Source organism: Ambystoma mexicanum, chromosome 5q (genome assembly GCF_040938575.1).
Source record: "Ambystoma mexicanum isolate Mex_15411 chromosome 5q, UKY_AmexF1_1, whole genome shotgun sequence".
Classification (NCBI taxonomy): Eukaryota; Metazoa; Chordata; class Amphibia; order Caudata; family Ambystomatidae; genus Ambystoma; species Ambystoma mexicanum.
Window position 1 is genome coordinate 50,120,637 of NC_090933.1, and position 17,614 is coordinate 50,138,250.

Below are 17,614 nucleotides of genomic sequence, written 5' to 3' on the forward strand. Positions count from 1 at the left end.
GATCTTGCCAAACATCTGCTGCCGTCTCTCACCTGAGGTCTGACTGCGTCACAACTGTATCGACTCCCATCTGCTGCACCTGAGGGGTCTGCCTCTGCTGCTGGAATCCAATTTGAACTAACTTGTGCCTGTCCTGGTACCTTTGCTTGAGCATAACAGTAAGCCTCAAATTGGCAGCCTGGAAGCCCCTTACAGCCAAGCCTAAGGTGAGCCTTGTTGTCCCCACTTATTCCCTGCCACATGGCGGTGGGCAACAGATTACGGGTGTCGAGATATCTTATATCTCTTTATGTGCCTATAGCCCTGTTAACTTGCATGGGGCGTAAAGCCCTTAAGCTAAAAGTAGCTACCTTACCGTGACACAAGTGGCGGAGTCTGGGTCAGCAGTCCTCTTTTCAGTTATCGAGGGCCTATAAACTGGCAGTATACTCCCGCCATAGCCGCAGCACCCTTTGGGACTTTGCTAAATGTACTTTTTGCAAGAACTTGCTTAATAAGAACATCTACGTATAACTATAACAAAGCCAGGGATAGACTTGCTCTTGTTGCTGAAGTATTTATAACCTTCTTATGTCTTTTAGAACATTTTTAAACCCCACCAACACTTAAACATGCACAGTGTATATCTCTTAACTGTGCTGTAATCTAAAGTGGCAGTATGTGAGAAACCATGCTCACTCGTCAATTTCAGGTGATGAGAAACTGAAGCAACTTTACTCGTTGTCTTGCAAGACAAGGAAAAGCATACTTCCTACACGTAACGAGAACTGACCACTCAATCAACCCTCCCTCAAAACCCTTTACCTGGCAGAACCCAAACCTACGAATATTCTAGAATCATCACCAAACATCCAGGCACTCTTATCGCGCCTCTGCCAAAACAGCAAACTCCTTTATTACCATGCTGTCCCCTTTTTAGTGTCTACTTCTGTTTACCACATCATATGACATCTTCCGGTCTACCGATTCCTGCTGAGGGGCACAAGACATCCAACTCATATTGACTTCTAAGTGCTTATGAGCAGTTGCATTATCCATTCTAGTTTAAACTGGCTTAAGCCATCACAAAAGCGTCTTCAACCTTGGCAGACCAGCACTTTTCCGTTAAGTTCATAGAGCACCTGCACAAGCAAGTTCATAGGGGAACAAGCAGTGGCAAAGTAAATCAAACTGGGGAATATCTAAAAGTCTGCTGAAACAGCAAGAGGAACCCCAAGCAGGAATTGTGCTGTGATGTAATATGAATGTCTATACATTCTACACGTGACGGCACCTATATCTACTTAAGCAATAAGCCCTGAGCCGCGGGGTTATTACTGAGTCAGGTAATGCCCCAGGGCAAAAAGTTACAGGCCCGAGTGAAGCGAGGGCCTTAACGAAGGCCCCGGGGCATTACCTGACTCGGTAATGCCCCCACAACGAGGGGCTTATTGCTATTAGTACCACGGCCCGCAAGATCGGGGTACTAATAGCATTATTTTTCTGTTCAGAAACGCTGCAGCGTTTTCAGAACAGAAAAAAAACCGAAGTCAGTTTTCCCTTTCCATGGCGGCCACCGGGAGCGGATGCGCTTGGGACAGAAATGTTCCCAGCGCCTTCGCTCTAGAAAACGGAGCAAAAAGATGGTAAGTGGGGTTGGGAAGGCAGGGAGGGGATTGTATCGAACGGGGTGGGGGAGGAGAAAACTCTTACCTATATCCCCGGCGGGGGAGGATGGCAGCCTCCAGCCGTGTGGTGGCTCGGAGCGGGGATTACCCCATTCCAAGCCTCCTCTTTGGCTGAGGGGCTGCCACACCTCCCTTCCGGGGATATGAAGGCGAGGGATTCTGCGTCTGGTAATGCCCCAGCCAGGGCCAATCAGATTGTTACATTCTGATTGACCATCGCCGGGTACTAATTGTTCATAATCAACCCTCCCACTCTCCTATGATTTTCTATTTGTGCTCTTAGAGTCTAAAAATATTCCCTTTTTCAGGCTTCTTAATTCAAGAGTCTGAGACTGCCCCTCACTTTATGACAATAGTACATGTGTTAGTATACTTTTAGGGGAGGCTACTGTGACAAACTCTTTAAGTTGTATCTGCGATAAGTCCACACTCTCTAATGCCCCTGCCAAGTCTGCAAATGCATCCGCGTGGGTGTTTCAGTGCAAGTCCCATTCTTAATGTTTCCAGAATTGTTGATTATTCCGTTTGTTTTATTGTAAAGGCCATGCATATCTCTTGATCATTCTTTTTCTGGAAAGTCAGTACTCTAATGAACATATATATTTTGTTGTGCTATGCAGGCTTTGTAAAGGACACCGCAGTATGTTTGAAGAAGCATAATTTCATGTGACGGTCCATCAAGAAATACAATTAATATTGTTCGACTTGTACACCCAATGGTTTTAAGAAGTGTGCATCAAGTCTGTTCCTCAAGAAATGTAACTGACATTGTTTATTAAAGTTCGGGCCGTCCTGGTCCACACTAAACAAAAGCACACAAATTAAAGAAATAATAAAATAAAGACCAGATGTCTTATCTGAAATTGCAAAGACTGAGACGGCTCTGCCATCTGCTCGCCCCTGCTTTCTGGGATAGCAGGGACTCGGTAACAGTGTAGTGATTTTATGCGTGTGATAAACAGGTGCATTCATTTTTCAATGTCTTTCCTCGCAGGTAAATCGTTTTGAACAGTTCAACATTAACTATGCAAATGAAAAGCTCCAGGAATATTTCAATAAGCACATATTTTCTTTGGAGCAACTAGAATACAGTAGGTAAGGCTTGCAACTACATTTAATTTTTTCCATAATAAAGTTGTTTTTGCCCGCAATGAACGTAGTAAACGCGTTTAATTATCACACCATCAATGGATTGCGAATGGTGTATTATCGGATATATAATTCATTTAACGAGGACGCTGATATGTAGACTGCCATCCAATCTGCAAAGAGTTTTACAACAATACAAATGCAAGTAGATATTTCCTTCTTAAGAAAGCTTGTTTGACAGCCAGACCAAACACCATGAAAGCATTTTTTCTGAACAGCCCCATCACTTCCCATTGGCTGACAGTGACAACAAACTTCTTCTCAAAGTTGTGATGTGCCGGCATGATATTGGAGCTCTAGAGGATTACTTTCCCTGCTGCGAACTGTAAGCCCTGAACCTCCCACTGCCATTCAGACTCCCCCATTTGTCGGGAAGTTGCATTTTGCTAACTATATGAAGGAAGAGCTGTGGAACCCTGAAGAACAGGGGCAGTGCCAGCGTGACGTGCCCCAGTACAGCTCGGCCACATCTATGACCCTCACTTTGTTTGCGAGACCGAGAGAGTAGTCCCAGTAATATTTGCCTCGTGCTGAACAGGAGAGAGTGATGGCCCGTAGAAAGACGGTGTATTTTGAGCCTCTATGCCGCCTCTGGCCGTCTACCTCATTGCTTGTCCTATGGTTCCCTCGCTGACTGTCAGTGTGCACCGACAGTGTATGGGGGATCTTCCCCAGTGCACTAGGACTGAATGAGGCCATCACTGCTGCACTGCCAAATCTCAGACTGCACTTGTGACTCCAGCCAACCACCCTTCATTGGATCTCCTGCCTCCTTAATACAGTGGAAAAACAGTGTACGCCACTCAGGGCGCTACCTACGTAACGGGTGGAGCATACTTTTTAGGCAGAAGTTCCTTTCCGTTTCAATGTTCTTTTTGATTTGCATTGAAGAGGGGGACTTTGAACAACTATTATTTGACCCCATTTCTAGCACCATCGAAATTAAATTGGCGCTATCATTATCCTTTGCTTACATCATGGATCAAAACAATGTATCGTATTAGCTCAAATTGTTTTTAACACATTTATTAAAAGCTCTGTTCTAATGGAAACTTTTGCTTTTCTAGAGAAGGACTAGTATGGAAGGACATTCAGTGGACAGACAATGGCGACTGCTTGGACCTTATTGAGAAGGTAAATCAAATGCTTCCCCAATGTAAGCTTCTACATTGAATTGTCAGCTCGGGTCTATCTTACTGTGGCTTCAGGTTACCGGCACGCATTTGCCATTGCTGTGGACACTATTGTGATTGCTTCTGTGCCAGGGCATCAGGCAACAGGCCAGTGCACTGCGAATGTTTCTGTTATTTTTATGACTGATCTGCCCCCTCTCCCACACTCTTCTGCCCATTGGCATACAGTCCAGTTAGAGCAAACCTCTCAAGCTTTGCCCCTGTAAGGCATTTGACAGAATGTGGATGTGGGTACAGTATTAAAATTATAGACAAAGGGAATACACAATGGGGGACATCCTTTGTATTACAACGGTTGGATGCATACTTCATGAAGGACTACTTAGAAGAACTTAGGGTCTTCCACCAATAGGAAATGAAGAATGTTAGATGACTTTAGCAGCAATTATAGTACAAACACTTTACATGATATCTTTGAATCGACCAAATACCTTAATATTTGATCAGATGTTATGTTGATCTATACCGCGCACTAATGCCATTTGCATGGTCTCCAGGTGCTCATGTGGCTTTGTAAAAATATTTCGTGGGGTTCGTTGGTGAGGGAGAGAGGGATAGGATAGAATTTGTGCTCATCTATTGATGTGTCCAGAACCAGGAGGAGTTGGCATCTGTGCTTGTCAGCTTTCTAGGTGCATCCAGTGTCTGAGTTGGTTGTTGTTTGCAGGTGTTGTGTTTATACTTTGATTAGAGAGGGGTGTGCAGTTTGCACGTTTTTTGGTCAGTTGTTTCACTAGCTCTCTGGACATGTGTACTACATGAGAGGTGAGAGGTGTGAAGAGAAGGGGGTGGTTAGTTGGTTTCAGGTGATCTCTCGGTGTTGAGTAGTTTTATTGTCGGTTTTTCATTCTGTATTCTCACGTGTTTGCTTTGGTCCTGGTGTATGTTTGCAGAGTGGCGCGTCTAAACTAAATCTAAACAAATAAATCTGTTCATATTCTAATGTGGGTACATTCAAAAGGAGCGGAATCTAAATCAGTAAAGTTGTAATGTGGCTGAATGCAAAAACAGCAGATGCCAAATCAGTATAGTTCTAGTGTGGCTAAATTCAAAAGCAGCGTTAACTAACTCGGTACCATTTTAGTGTTAAATTCAAAGCAGTGGATAACCAAGTTAGCACAGATTCTAGTGTGATAAGATTAAAAAGTGGCGCTAACTAAATCTGTACCCTTAAGGGTTATGTGTATTTGTTCCAGAAAAGACTCCCCCCTACCACTGGCAGGACTGCAGCCTTGGGCGGGGGGCTAGGCCTCACACCAGGGTGCTGCATTTCTAACAGCCTTTGATTCTATTAAGAAGCGAGGGGGATGGGGGTCTGTAAGTATAGCCAGGGAAGACATCTGTACAGTCTGGGGAAGATTCTGCCATTGTGTTTCTCTCTGCTTCTTTCTCTCTTTCCTGTCCCCCCCACCTTTCTTCCTGTAGCACAAAGCAGTTTGGGTGTGATGTCAGAAGGACAAAATTCCCCTAATTTTAAGTGCAGAGATTGGACCACTAAAGCAGGTTAGATTTAGTGCAATCACCTGTAGGTTTTCGCCTTTAAAACAATGGGTCTCACACCCCTTCTGTGAATCATCGCTAGAACCCAACCATTGACGAAGATTTTGCTGGACCCTGCTGAGAGAGCAGTCCTTCCTAAAGTCCTCCAGTTGTGAAGTGAAGGCAGGTGTTACAAGGCATAGGCAAGCTCTGTCCCCGAACCATCACCAGTGACCATAGGGGGTCAACTCTGCTGCTGGACCAAGACTGCATCTCTGCCAGACACCCTGTTGCCTGGGACCTCACTGTGTTGCTTGACCCCTGAAGGTGTGCTCCAACCTCCCCATGTTTGAAAGCCCGGGAAAAGGACTAACATTGGCCTTTGAGATCCTGGAGTGGGACGCACAGCTCTTGAAAGCCCGAACAGCCAAGATCCCCATGTTTTTGATGCCAACCCACAGCGAGCCGTGGCTCAAGCATGTTTCACATTGAACGAACCTCCGGAATCCTTCAAAGCTGCCTTTGGCATATATCGCTCTCTGAACCACTGTTTGCTGTCCTACTCTCCGCACCACACCAGCTGAAGCCAGTCGTTGCCTCGGCTCGAAACCAACAAAGTACTGCAGGCTTGCATTGCTCGAGTCACCATTCGAAGCACCAGATACTTCATCGCCGCTCCTGGAAGTCAATCGACCCGAACCTGGCGTCCTCCAAACAGCGACCTCCATGCCTCTGCATCGAATTGACTCACCTGCGCATCCTGATACCAGCTCAAACACTGTCGAACCTCGACCGCTGAACGAACCTGATGATTGGCTTTTCTGCATGGTTCGAGTAGACGCCTGAAGACCACAGCTACCTTTCATTCAACCCCTACTCAACGCCAGCTTGTCCATGGACTGTCATGACTGCCGCATCATCAAACCAAAAAGAACCCATGAACGATGACGAGAAGCCTGGTTCGATACTGTCGAACCACCAAGAGATTTTCAAAGGTATTACTGATTGATATCTGCTCCCCTGGTCACTAGAGACTGGATAGGTCATTTGAATCCATTCTTGCAACATAAAGAACATATCCTTCGAACAATCTGGAGCAGGAGCTCCCAACGTTGCCGCGTGCTGCAGGAGCACCATCCCTCCTGTGAATAATCATAATGATAACGAAGTAAGCTGTAGGCATACTACCAGCTGCCTTCAAGCCCCTCTACGATCCGCCATCCCGCGAGTGGTATTTCAGATGTAAACAAGCCCTCCTTGCTCTCATCTTCACCTATATGCAACCAGCTGATTGCTACCTATTTTACTGGTGCGTACTGTTCATACATATCCGAAAATCACGGGTGCACTATCCTAAAATGGCCGCCACCTCGAGTGAACCCAGCGCCTGACCCTGTCCCATTTGTTTGCCTGACTTCCTCGCCTGGCATTGTGTTGATTGGCTGCATCCTACATAACCAATCACGGGCAGCAGGCTGGCGAGAGCCGGCCTTCGAAATAAGGCTGAGAAAGAAAGCTCCCTTGCTGACGGAGGTGACTGAGCGCAACTAGCGCTTGGCGCTTAGAGACTGCCCGTCCTTACACGTGTGGCCTTTTCCGGGTCATCTAGGGGAGTGCACTATATGCACAAATTCGTTAAATCAAGTCTAAGCCCTACTGGCGCATTGAACTGTACTCATGAGGTACTCGTGCTACCCCATGTACACTCCATTGACTGGCCACTTCCGTGTATCTGTGCATTGCCGCCATCAACTCTAATGCACTGCCTTACAATTGTCTCTAACTTCTAACGGTATGCCTACTAGATTGCAATATATACGCTGTCTGCATCTGCTATATTTGAGTCAGATGTACCTCTGCCCTCTAAAACTGCAAATATAGCCAACCTGTGTGCAATAACATCCGCATTACTAGCGAACAGATGTATGTCTGCCAACCTACTCCCTCTACTGCTTATATGTTAAAATTGCATACTCTACTTTTCTACCAATGCTTGTTAGCCTATGCCCTCAATAACGCTGCTCCACTGACCCCAGATTGCTGTTAGATGTTGCTGCTGTTATTAGCATTGTAGTGGGAATTGACTTCTATTTGTGTGCTGCTAACTTTGTGTCCTACCAACTGTTCCCAAGCCTCACCAAGCCATTGCCTACTACTATTTTGATAGATTATGTGCTAAATTAAAACTGCTAGCGAGTACCTAGACATTACTGTGGCCTGTGACCATATATAGATACTTACCCTGAGGATAGAATGCTCATTACCCTCCTTTACCTGACCACTCTCTGGTCCACAAAGGGGCTAATAAATCACCCTCAGCAAGCTACAACCACTACAATGGTGTACCATGATATGAGCCTACCGGTGGTCACCTTTGACACCGACTATCGATCCGCAAAGCTACCTGTTCCAAACCTTATTATAACAAGCACCCTGTGCGACCTTACACGCAGAAATGCTAAATTACGCACCAGACTACCCAAAATGTATGAACCACTAGCTAGACTTGTTACTATATCCAGTAACAGAAGAGACCCTCAACTGATTGCCACTAAACAGAATACTGCTTCCACTAAGGCAGACAATAACCACAACCGCATTACTAACAAATACCACAAATGAAGTACCAGCATAACCAAAAAAGATAGACCCTCAACACCTAAACTAAACGCCTCCCTCAAGGGAGCTCTCACTAATGCCAGGTCATTGATCGCCCATGCCACCGAAATTGCTGAGCTTATCCAAATAGGTGATTATGATTTCCTAGCTATAACGGAAACTTGTCTTCACCAAGCGGCTGGTCCTGCCCTGATGCTTGCCTTGCCCCCTAATTACAACATTTTCAGAGAAGACAGAACTAATTCTCGAGGAGGAGGCATGAACCAAGATTTAATTTCACTAAAGTAACCATCTTAGAAGTCGAGACAATAATATTCTCGCTCAAACCTTCAAACTGCCGAGGTGACATCTGCCCAGCACAACTAATAAAAGATGCTGCAAGAGATCTATCACCATTTATACCTAAACTCATTAATTCTTCCTTTGCATCAAGCATGATACCAAGTAATCTCAAGCAATCTTGGGTCCTCCCACTCCTCAAGAAGCAAACCTCAAAGCCGGCCATTCCTACAAACTACAGGCTGATTACAACGGTGCCATTTCTACTAAAAATCCTAGATAGAGTGGCTTACCTACAGATCCAAAAATTCTTGGAGTTGCTTCAACTCATAGGCACACAGCAATCAGGCTTTAGACCACAGCACGGTACCGAAACTGCACTCATCGATCTCAAAAAGTCGATGAGCTTGGAGACCAAGGAAAAACAGCCCTACTCCTCCTACTGGATCTCTCAGCAGCGTTTGACTTGGTGGATCACAAAGTACTCTGTACTCACCTAGAATCTGCTGCTCATTTTCCTCACATGCATAGCATGAATCAAATCATTCTTAAGTGAAAGAACCATGAGGGTTTTCTCCACCTCCGCAGCGGCTGACCCCATATCCATTACATGTGGCGTACCCCAGGGTTCCTGTGTCTCACCTACCATGTATAACATCTTCACTAAGCCCCTGTTTGATGATCTGGACCGTCTAGGTGTCACCTACACTAACTATGCAGATGACACTCAGATTCTCATCCCACTTTCGGGGGATTATGAACAGGATTTGGCCTTAGTGAATAAGATATACCTCATCATCCAGGCAAGGATGGTCTGTCATGGTCTATGCCTGAATGATGGTAAAACAGAACTCATCATATTGGGGACTACACATAACATTAAAAAACTGAACCCAGACTACTCCTCCTTCGTTATAGATGGCCATACCATCAAAGTAGCGAAAGAGGTAAAAACATTTGGTTTTTACCTCGACTCTGGGCTTAATTTGACAAAGCAAGTGAACGCAATGGCATCCGCTACTACATACACTTGCAAGTTGATCAGAGCAGCAAAACCCTATGTGTCCACTACTAGCTGCCTCACACTGGCAAGAGCACTGGTATTATCCAAATTGGATTATTGCAACGCTCTATACTTGGGGTCCAACAAACATACTATGCAAAAAATCCAAATACTGCAAAATAATGCTCTTACAGCTGCCTTAGGAATCCCGAAAAGAGAACACATATCAGAAGTCAGAAGACAGTCCAACTGGCTCTCTACAGCTGACAAATGTAAACTGAAAACCGCCTCATTAACTTTCAAAAGTATCAATGAATTAGCACCCAGATATCTAACAGAAAAGTTCAAAAGAAGAACTATGAATAGACCCACCAGAGACGCATACACCAACTGTATAGCCGTGCCCTCATTCAAATTGACTACTGCCGGAGGAAACGGCTTCCCAGTCAACGCAGCCCAATTGTGGAGCTCCCTGCCAACTTCTCTAAGGTCTGACCTGTCCTACCCACACTTCAGACTAAACCTCATCAAATGGCTCAAAGAAAACGACCTATAATCTAGCCTCCCTGTCCACTGAGTCCTGCCTAACTGAAACACTCCTGCTCGCCTCGCACTCCGCATATCTGTATATATATATATTTCCACCTATTACTGATTGACATTTTTCTGTACATTGACTATCTGCGTTTATATTTACTGTGCTGTACTTTTATCTTCATGCTGTGAACCTTTCCTCTTGTAACTCTGTAATCTACAACTGTAACTTGTAAGCTTAAAGTATTCTTGACCACGCACCCGGATACCTTCGGGTCTGGCACGCTCTACAAATAAATAAACAAACAATGTGGTCTTTTATTGCCTTTCCTCCCCTGTCTCATTACCCAGAGTGCTGCATCTATATTCTATCTTTGTATATTCTGGGTTCCTTATAGAGGGGTGGGTTTTACACGGTTTTCTAGTTAGTTATTATTGTACATGGCATGTTTGATTCAAATATATATTGTTAAAGAACCTTGTTTGGACATTCCTTTATTTTGGACTGTTATACGTTGCTGTTTGGGTTGCTACTGAACCACATTCACACCCCTGTTGAGCAGACATAGAGGAAAGGAAGCCTAGGCACCACTTCGCAAGGACTTAGGGGGTCATTACAACCCAGGCGCTAATTGCGTTTACACCATGGTGGATGGCGGATTTACCGCCCCATTCCAAGGTGAGTGGGGCGGTAAATCCCCATTTCCCATTCTCCCTTCCCCATTCCCATTTTTGCCCCATAGCCATGCATAATGGGAGTGGGGAAGGCGCTAATTACGCCACCGTAAATTACGGTGGCGTAATTAGCACCATGGCAGGTTAGCGCCATGGATTTTAACGGCTGCTAAAAGCAGCCGTTAAAATCAGAATAGGCGTTAAGGGTTAACGAACGCGTTAACCCTTAACACCTGGGTCGTAATGAGGCCCTTAATCCCTCCTTACGGGATGGGGAAGGACATAATGGGTTTGTTGGAGGGATTGGAGTTCGCTTTCCGCATGCAGGATGTGGAATAAGAGTTGTGGGGTGCAGCCATTGTAGAGAATCAGCTGACATCCTTAGTGCTGCCCCCTCACCTCTGTCGTACTGGAAGCAAAGCAAGAAGACTCTGTGCATGACACCAGGTTTCATCCCAATACCGCACCGATGATATGAGAGACGTTATGCACTTAGACAGCCGTATCGAATGTACCTTTGCACTGATGTGGTAGAAGGCTGTCAGCATACACCACTGGACTTAGAAGAGCTGTAAGTGCGAATTGACGAGAATAAGGTGACGCCCTAAAGGGAAGACCTGATGGTGCACCGGAATGATGCAAGAATTCTTAGAGAATGAAGGTGTAATCCAAGTAACAAAGTAATCAAGACTAAAGAGACACAGAAATCGTGTACGCCGAGAAGACGAGTGAGATAAAGCTCAATGAATGTATATATGCAGAAATGCAAGATAGATGAGTTACATAAAAGCTTGCTGCAGTAGGAACTATAACATGAGTAAAGTGTCCATGATGGAAAGATGGACATTGGATCGTGTCAAAACTACCTCCAAGACAAACTAGGGCCGCAGATCAGAAATGCTGCAGAAAACAGCTTCATGCAAGAAACAAAGTTTCTGTTTTACCGAGACTAAAGATGGCACAGCAAGAGATCATTGGAAAGCACAAAGGGAGTTAACCGGTATAAGCTATGAACGAAGGGCACATTTCTCTTAGATTATGCAAAAGTGAAAACATCTCTATGTGCCAAGTATTGGACAATGAAGGTTGAAGAAAGCACATGTAAGACGGATAACCCAAGTATCCAGAGGCTGAAGAGGAGTAATAGCCACCAGCATAATTAAATCAAATAGCAGTAAATGGCAGGTTGAAATGGACAAATTCATGGCCTACTGATACTTGGTGCAAGACTCGAAAACAAGCTCTATTCATTAAGCCTCATACAAAGATATTGGTGGACCCTGACTCCCTTTAAAAATCCCAGATTATTAAACAGCAAGGTCAACTGCAAAGGAGAAGCCTTGGCTCATGGTCTGACGAGAGATGGTAGGCTAATTGGCCAAAGTGGGCATGGGCCTAACGTTATTCTCTGTACCTGGGTCTCATTGTGTTCACGTGCTGCTAGCGAGCTAAATGTCCAAGGTTGGGAGAGTATGCCAACCAATCATGAGTGGCCATGTAGCAGCTTGCTATACAATGTTGCGGAAGCCAATCTGCAGTTATTATTTTCCATAATCAGCAATACATGTATTTGGAGGTAGTTTGAGGCGTGCCGACCGGATAAGGGCTGTCAATAATGTTATTAACACTTGTACATACTATAGGTATATATGGTCCCTTAACCAATCCCCCCCGCGATAGGTTTTACTGTTTACTGTTTGCCACGTAGGATGACGTCATAGCTGACGTACATCAAAGTATAAAGTCTTCGTGTAATTGAAACTTAGATGAGTGAGCGAGCTGCATTTGGTATGATCACCAGATTTCCCTACTTTATTTGAGCTGACTAAGTAGTACTTTCCTATATTATTTGACCCCAAGGCCATTTACTATGGTAATTCCATTCTGCATGTGAAATGTGCTCCAAAGTGCTACTGCACATCCTTCTGAACCTTCTACCAACGGCTCGTACTGATGTATTGAATCAGTTGGCTATTGAGGAGAGGGACATTTATAAGAAAATTAAGGCTGCCATTGTTAGGAAGTTCAGCAAGACCCCAAACAGTACCTAAGGAGCTTTAGAGACCTCACAAAGAAAGGAGATCAAAATTTTGAGGCGTTTGCGCATCATTCTCTAAAATATCTGAACGGATGGGTAACAGATAACAAAGCACATTCTAGGTGTGCCAGTTTGTAGGACTGCACTGCAATGTCTGGTTTATATGGTCTTTGGGTAACATTGTATTATGCTGTCTGATACCATGGACGGGATCTGGCAACATACATTAGAGTGCCTATGGATTTACAAACTTCACTAGAAGCCCAAGATAGCAGTATACCAACATAATAGTTTTAAATATGTTTTTTTATTTAGGGGATTTGCATTAAACCAAGTTAGTTAATTGACAAAACAACAATAGAAGAACTAGGACAAGGAGCAAGAAAAGATCTGTTTGTCTACTTTTGATATATCATTGTATATTGCATTTGGTGGAGCAGAGGGTCTTGCAAACATCAGGAAGGAAAATTGCTCCTACTAATGGCCATTCAAGGGCACTCTGACCATGCACCCTTTTGCTAGGCATCCTGAGGGAATTGGATTATCTGCAGACTCTGTAGACAGGGAAATGCTGGATGCTGGTTCTTTAGCCTTGACTAATGTGCCATGTTCCAAGGATACTTTTATAAACTGCCTGTTGCAAATGCTGACTGCCATTTTCACATAGGAACATGTCATTGCCAATGTTGAGTATTTTATATACACTTGAAAACCGTGTGAGGGGTGGGGTGACATTTCATTATGGTCCTGTGGGTGTGTGGGGTATTTGAGGCTTTTTTGGAGACACTGGTTATACGCTTCAGGAAGAAACCAGGAATTCTGGCCTCTACTCTGGTCTCCTTTTGAGCGCATGAGAAAAGCTGTCCATTCAGCTGAAAGGCAAAAGTTCCAGTAGACCCACTAAGTATAGCAGCAGAGAAAGTTAGAGTGAGGTTTGAGGTGGCTCTCAGCCTGCCAACCAATTTATTAAGGAAGGTACATTTAGAGCTTTGGATATTACTTTTGCAGGTTGTCCCTTCTCTCTACCAAATGTTTATACTTCCCATAACCCTTAGCACTGTTGTTTATAGTAATGGCGGGAGATTCCAGACTGCCCCTACAATCATCTGCCAATTCCCAGATCTGCATTACACACTGTATACAATGTATTGTGATGAATCCGAGGAGTTTGCCACCTTTTCCCAAGGGGACTAGGCAGCTGGGCCTGCTACGCTTAACACTGCCTAGGGGAGAGGGTACGTGCGTTCCCACTGGAGGTGACTGCTCCCTCAGGGGACAGTAAATCCCTAGAGAGAGAGTTAAATCACCCCCCACAGACACTATTATCATTATGGGGTATATGGGAGTAAAGCGGTATGATAATCCTATGGCCCCTTTATTGTCTAGCACGGCTTCTGACCCCAACTGTATTCAATCCTCCTAGTGGAAAACAGCAGAACAAAGGATAGACTAGCCTCCTGGAGACACTTTAGAAGAAGAACCAATCAGAAATAATTATGTGCGTAACCCACGGAGTTCAATAGTGGGCATGGGGGTGCTTTGAGAGAGAAAACACCAGACGCGGCATTACACACAGAAATCTGCACTGGAAGAGTCCAACGAGGCCCGGCATGCAAACAACCGGAGCCATGCAGTGTGGCAGCCAGAATGACCAGAATCCCTCTGAGGACTGAGGTAGAGCCCAGAGGAGCTGGCCCCAAATCCCTGCACAGAGCAAGTGGAAAAGGAGAGCAGACACTGGCTAACGTAGAGTCGAGTGGACGTCTTGCGTAAGCAGCTCCACAGCAAGAGGAGGCTCAGCCGGACCACACAGCCCTACCAGGGAGTACCACTGGTCAGACAAAGGTACAGGGTGGCTCCAGAGGAATGGGAGGTGGGTGGGACGGCAAGAAGGAGACCGAGAAGCCTTAATGTGGGGAAAGGGCCAAAAAGCCCCAGAGAGGGGAGAATACCAAAAAACCCCAGAGTGGGGCGAAAGATTGAAAAAACTCCCAGAGAGGGGAGAATACAAAAAGCCCCAGAGTGGGTAGAATGGGACAAGCCCCAGAGTGTGGAGACTGCCAAGAATCCCCAGAGGGGGAAGAAAGTAGGAGGAAAGCCCCATAGTGGGGAAAGAAGGAAGAAACCCCAGGTTGGGGAGTGAAAAGAAGAGGAGCCCCTGAGTTGGGAGAAAGCAACTGATTTGAGAAAGAGACAGAAAGACCTGGCTGGAGCCCAGATGACACTCGAGCAGTACAGAAACTACATACATGGGACTGTGGACATAGACAAAGGCCTATGGTAAAGAGACAGAAGGGTGGGGGCGAGGGGTCTGATCCCTGCAGCAGCCCTTTCTTCGTGCAGTGGCTCAAACTTACTTGGTTCTTTTTTTTGTTTTAAGACACATGGAAAAAAACTAGGTTAGAATAGGATTCTGGACAGAGGACTGCATTCCTCTTTAGCTATCTTGACATCCTGACAAACACCTCTCTTGATTTTCTTTTGTATAGAGTAGGGATTTGTAACCCGTGTAGGGAAAGACTAGGGCCAGATTCTCAAAACAATAGCACAAATGTAATGTATTGTATTCGTCATTTATATAGCGCCCTTTCCTTATTTGTGTGGCCTCAATGTGCTTTGTAGTTGGAAGTCCCTCAGTGACCGCAGTCCATGTGCAGGGGGTTCTAAGAGTTTGCTTTTGTGCATTTTTGCCGGCTTAGGATTTAGGTGGGCTGGCTAGGCTCCAGTAAGCAGCCCGGGGGTCAGTCACGTGGCTGGGTGCTGTTGGTGTTTTAGGATAGAGTGCTAGTGCTGAAGATTCGATGTGTGCCTACCTAGACGACATTTTGTTTTCCTTGGTTGTCGATGTATAGTAGTGGCAGAGTTGTTGAGGTACGTCAGGGGTTTCAGTGTGGCTGGCTATGTGTGCTGCTAGGCCGGAATAGCATAACCATAGCTGCGTTCTAGGATGCATGGATGGGTAGCTGTGCCTGTGGCCTGTGTCCACAGACGTGGTGTAAGGTATACGTACTGTCGCCTTGGCTGTAGTTCGACTGCTTTCTTCTTCTTGGTCCAGTGCGATTGGCTGTTGTTGCTATTCGTGGTTTCCCTGGAACAAAAGGAGTGCAGAGAATGTTCTCATTTCATTTGCGCTATTTTTAGAAATGTTGAGGTCACCTTATTCACAAAGGTGACCTGAGCATTTCAGTTGGGATTGTACAGTGACGCAAAGATGCGCTGTCCAGCCCCCTTGCATGCATTTGTGTCAGGAGTGCGCTCCCGACACAAATGTATGACAGGCTTGTTACTGGGAGCACATTTCACAGAGATGGGCACATACAGGCCCCGTCTCTGTGAAACAATACAAAAGAAAGGCTTTTCCAGCCCTTTTTGAGGGATGGAAATGCTATTGTGACTGCCAAGGTTTAACCCGTGGCTGTCACACTTCAAAGATAAATCATGAAAGGGTCAAAAAGGGCCCTCCCAGGATTTGCACATTCACTTCACCGATTTTAAAAGACAAGGGGGATGACTGTCATTTCAGGGAATTTATATGCGTCTCCAGTTTGTGAATTCGGGGAGGGCACTTTTAAATGCCCTGATGCGCTCGCCTATTTGCGCAAAGGGGAAAAAAGGCCATTTGATTGAACAATTTGGCTGATCTTTTTTTAGGCGCAAGTGAGTTAATGCGCTTCTTAAATAGAAAATAACACTTTTGAGAGTCATGGCTCTTTGTCTACTGATTCTGAATTACCACAGTATCTTATCTGAGAGAGATGGAGCGCGAGAGAGTGAGAGAAAGTGAAATGACAGCTGTCTGTAGCTGTAGAGGCAAGTGGTGGGAGTTAGATTTGTCGGAAATGCAAACTATATACACATCAAAGGTCAAGGGGAGATGTGTGTGTTATCACTTACCAAGTCTTTAAAGTCACTCTTTTATGTGTGCCTTTCACATTTGCTACTGTACAGTATTATAGGTCCTAATGCCTTTTATGTAAGGGAGAACTGTTGAATTAATTTGTATGTGCCAATTTTGCGTGAATGTATGGGTCTCACGCCAGCTCTTACATTTACCTAGTGGCCACAGGTGTCATCTTTATATTGCACAATCTCTTTTTTGATTTATTTGAGCTCTGGTCTCCATTCCATGCCTTTGCTCTGGGATGCTTGTTAGTATAGTATAATGTTTACGTATGGTAGGGATGTTCAGTTTGCACAACAGTTAAATTGTGTCAATTCATTCTGCTCACATCTCCCACAGCTCACAAAAGTGAATTCACCCATAAGGAGATTCTGTGCACATTAGGCCCTTGTACTATCTTCTCTACGTCTTCCCCATTCCCTTTCTCCCTTTGTGGTTTCCAGCATTCACTTTTTACACAGCCTGTCCTTGGTTCTGTCACTTCGGACAGTTGGCCAGGCATTCCCAGATTATATACCACGGATTTGCAGCACGGCCTAAAAAACACAACCTGTCATTTCTGGCCTCCACACTTCAAGGGCTTCTGCAGCACATCTCGGGGCCATCGCACAACAATGCTTACTCTAATGCTAGTACTTTTTCCACTGTTCCAGAAACTTGCATCACTGGAAAATGCTGAGCTTTTCTTATTTTCCCTCTTTCGAGATCGGTATTCATTCTGATTGTACTGATTGTAGCGCTGGCCCTATTGACGACTCAAATAGAGCCACACAAACTCCCTCCCACCTCCCTGTGCCAACAGTGAGCCAAGGCCTGCGTATAAAAGAATATATATTTATTTAAATTGTAAGCTCAATGAGTAATACGTTTATTTAATTACACATTTCACCTTCTTTGTGGCACAGAACAAAGCTTTGCAAACAATTACTTTCTTTTTCGTAATGCACAGGCAAATATTACTTCACCAAAATATAGCTGAGAAGTAAACACAGGTTGGGTTTTTAAAACAAGACCTACATCACACGTTCACTTTTAGATACTAGAGGTTTCACTTTTGCAAAGCACTTCTACCCTCAG

General features: G+C 44.9%; 1 protein-coding gene and 1 long non-coding RNA gene across 2 annotated transcripts in view; one reads left to right on the forward strand and one right to left on the reverse strand.

Moving 5' to 3' along the window:
- Positions 1 to 17,614, forward strand: part of MYO10 (myosin X) — a 640,382-nt gene that overhangs the window by 376,690 nt on the left and 246,078 nt on the right. Inside the window, exons 13-14 of the mRNA XM_069620501.1 lie at positions 2,662 to 2,762; positions 3,884 to 3,950. Of these exons, the coding sequence (XP_069476602.1) occupies positions 2,662 to 2,762; positions 3,884 to 3,950 (168 nt within the window). The remainder of the gene's footprint in view (positions 1 to 2,661; positions 2,763 to 3,883; positions 3,951 to 17,614) is intronic.
- Positions 1 to 17,614, reverse strand: part of LOC138497193 (uncharacterized) — a 79,890-nt gene that overhangs the window by 11,031 nt on the left and 51,245 nt on the right. The window lies entirely within an intron of this gene.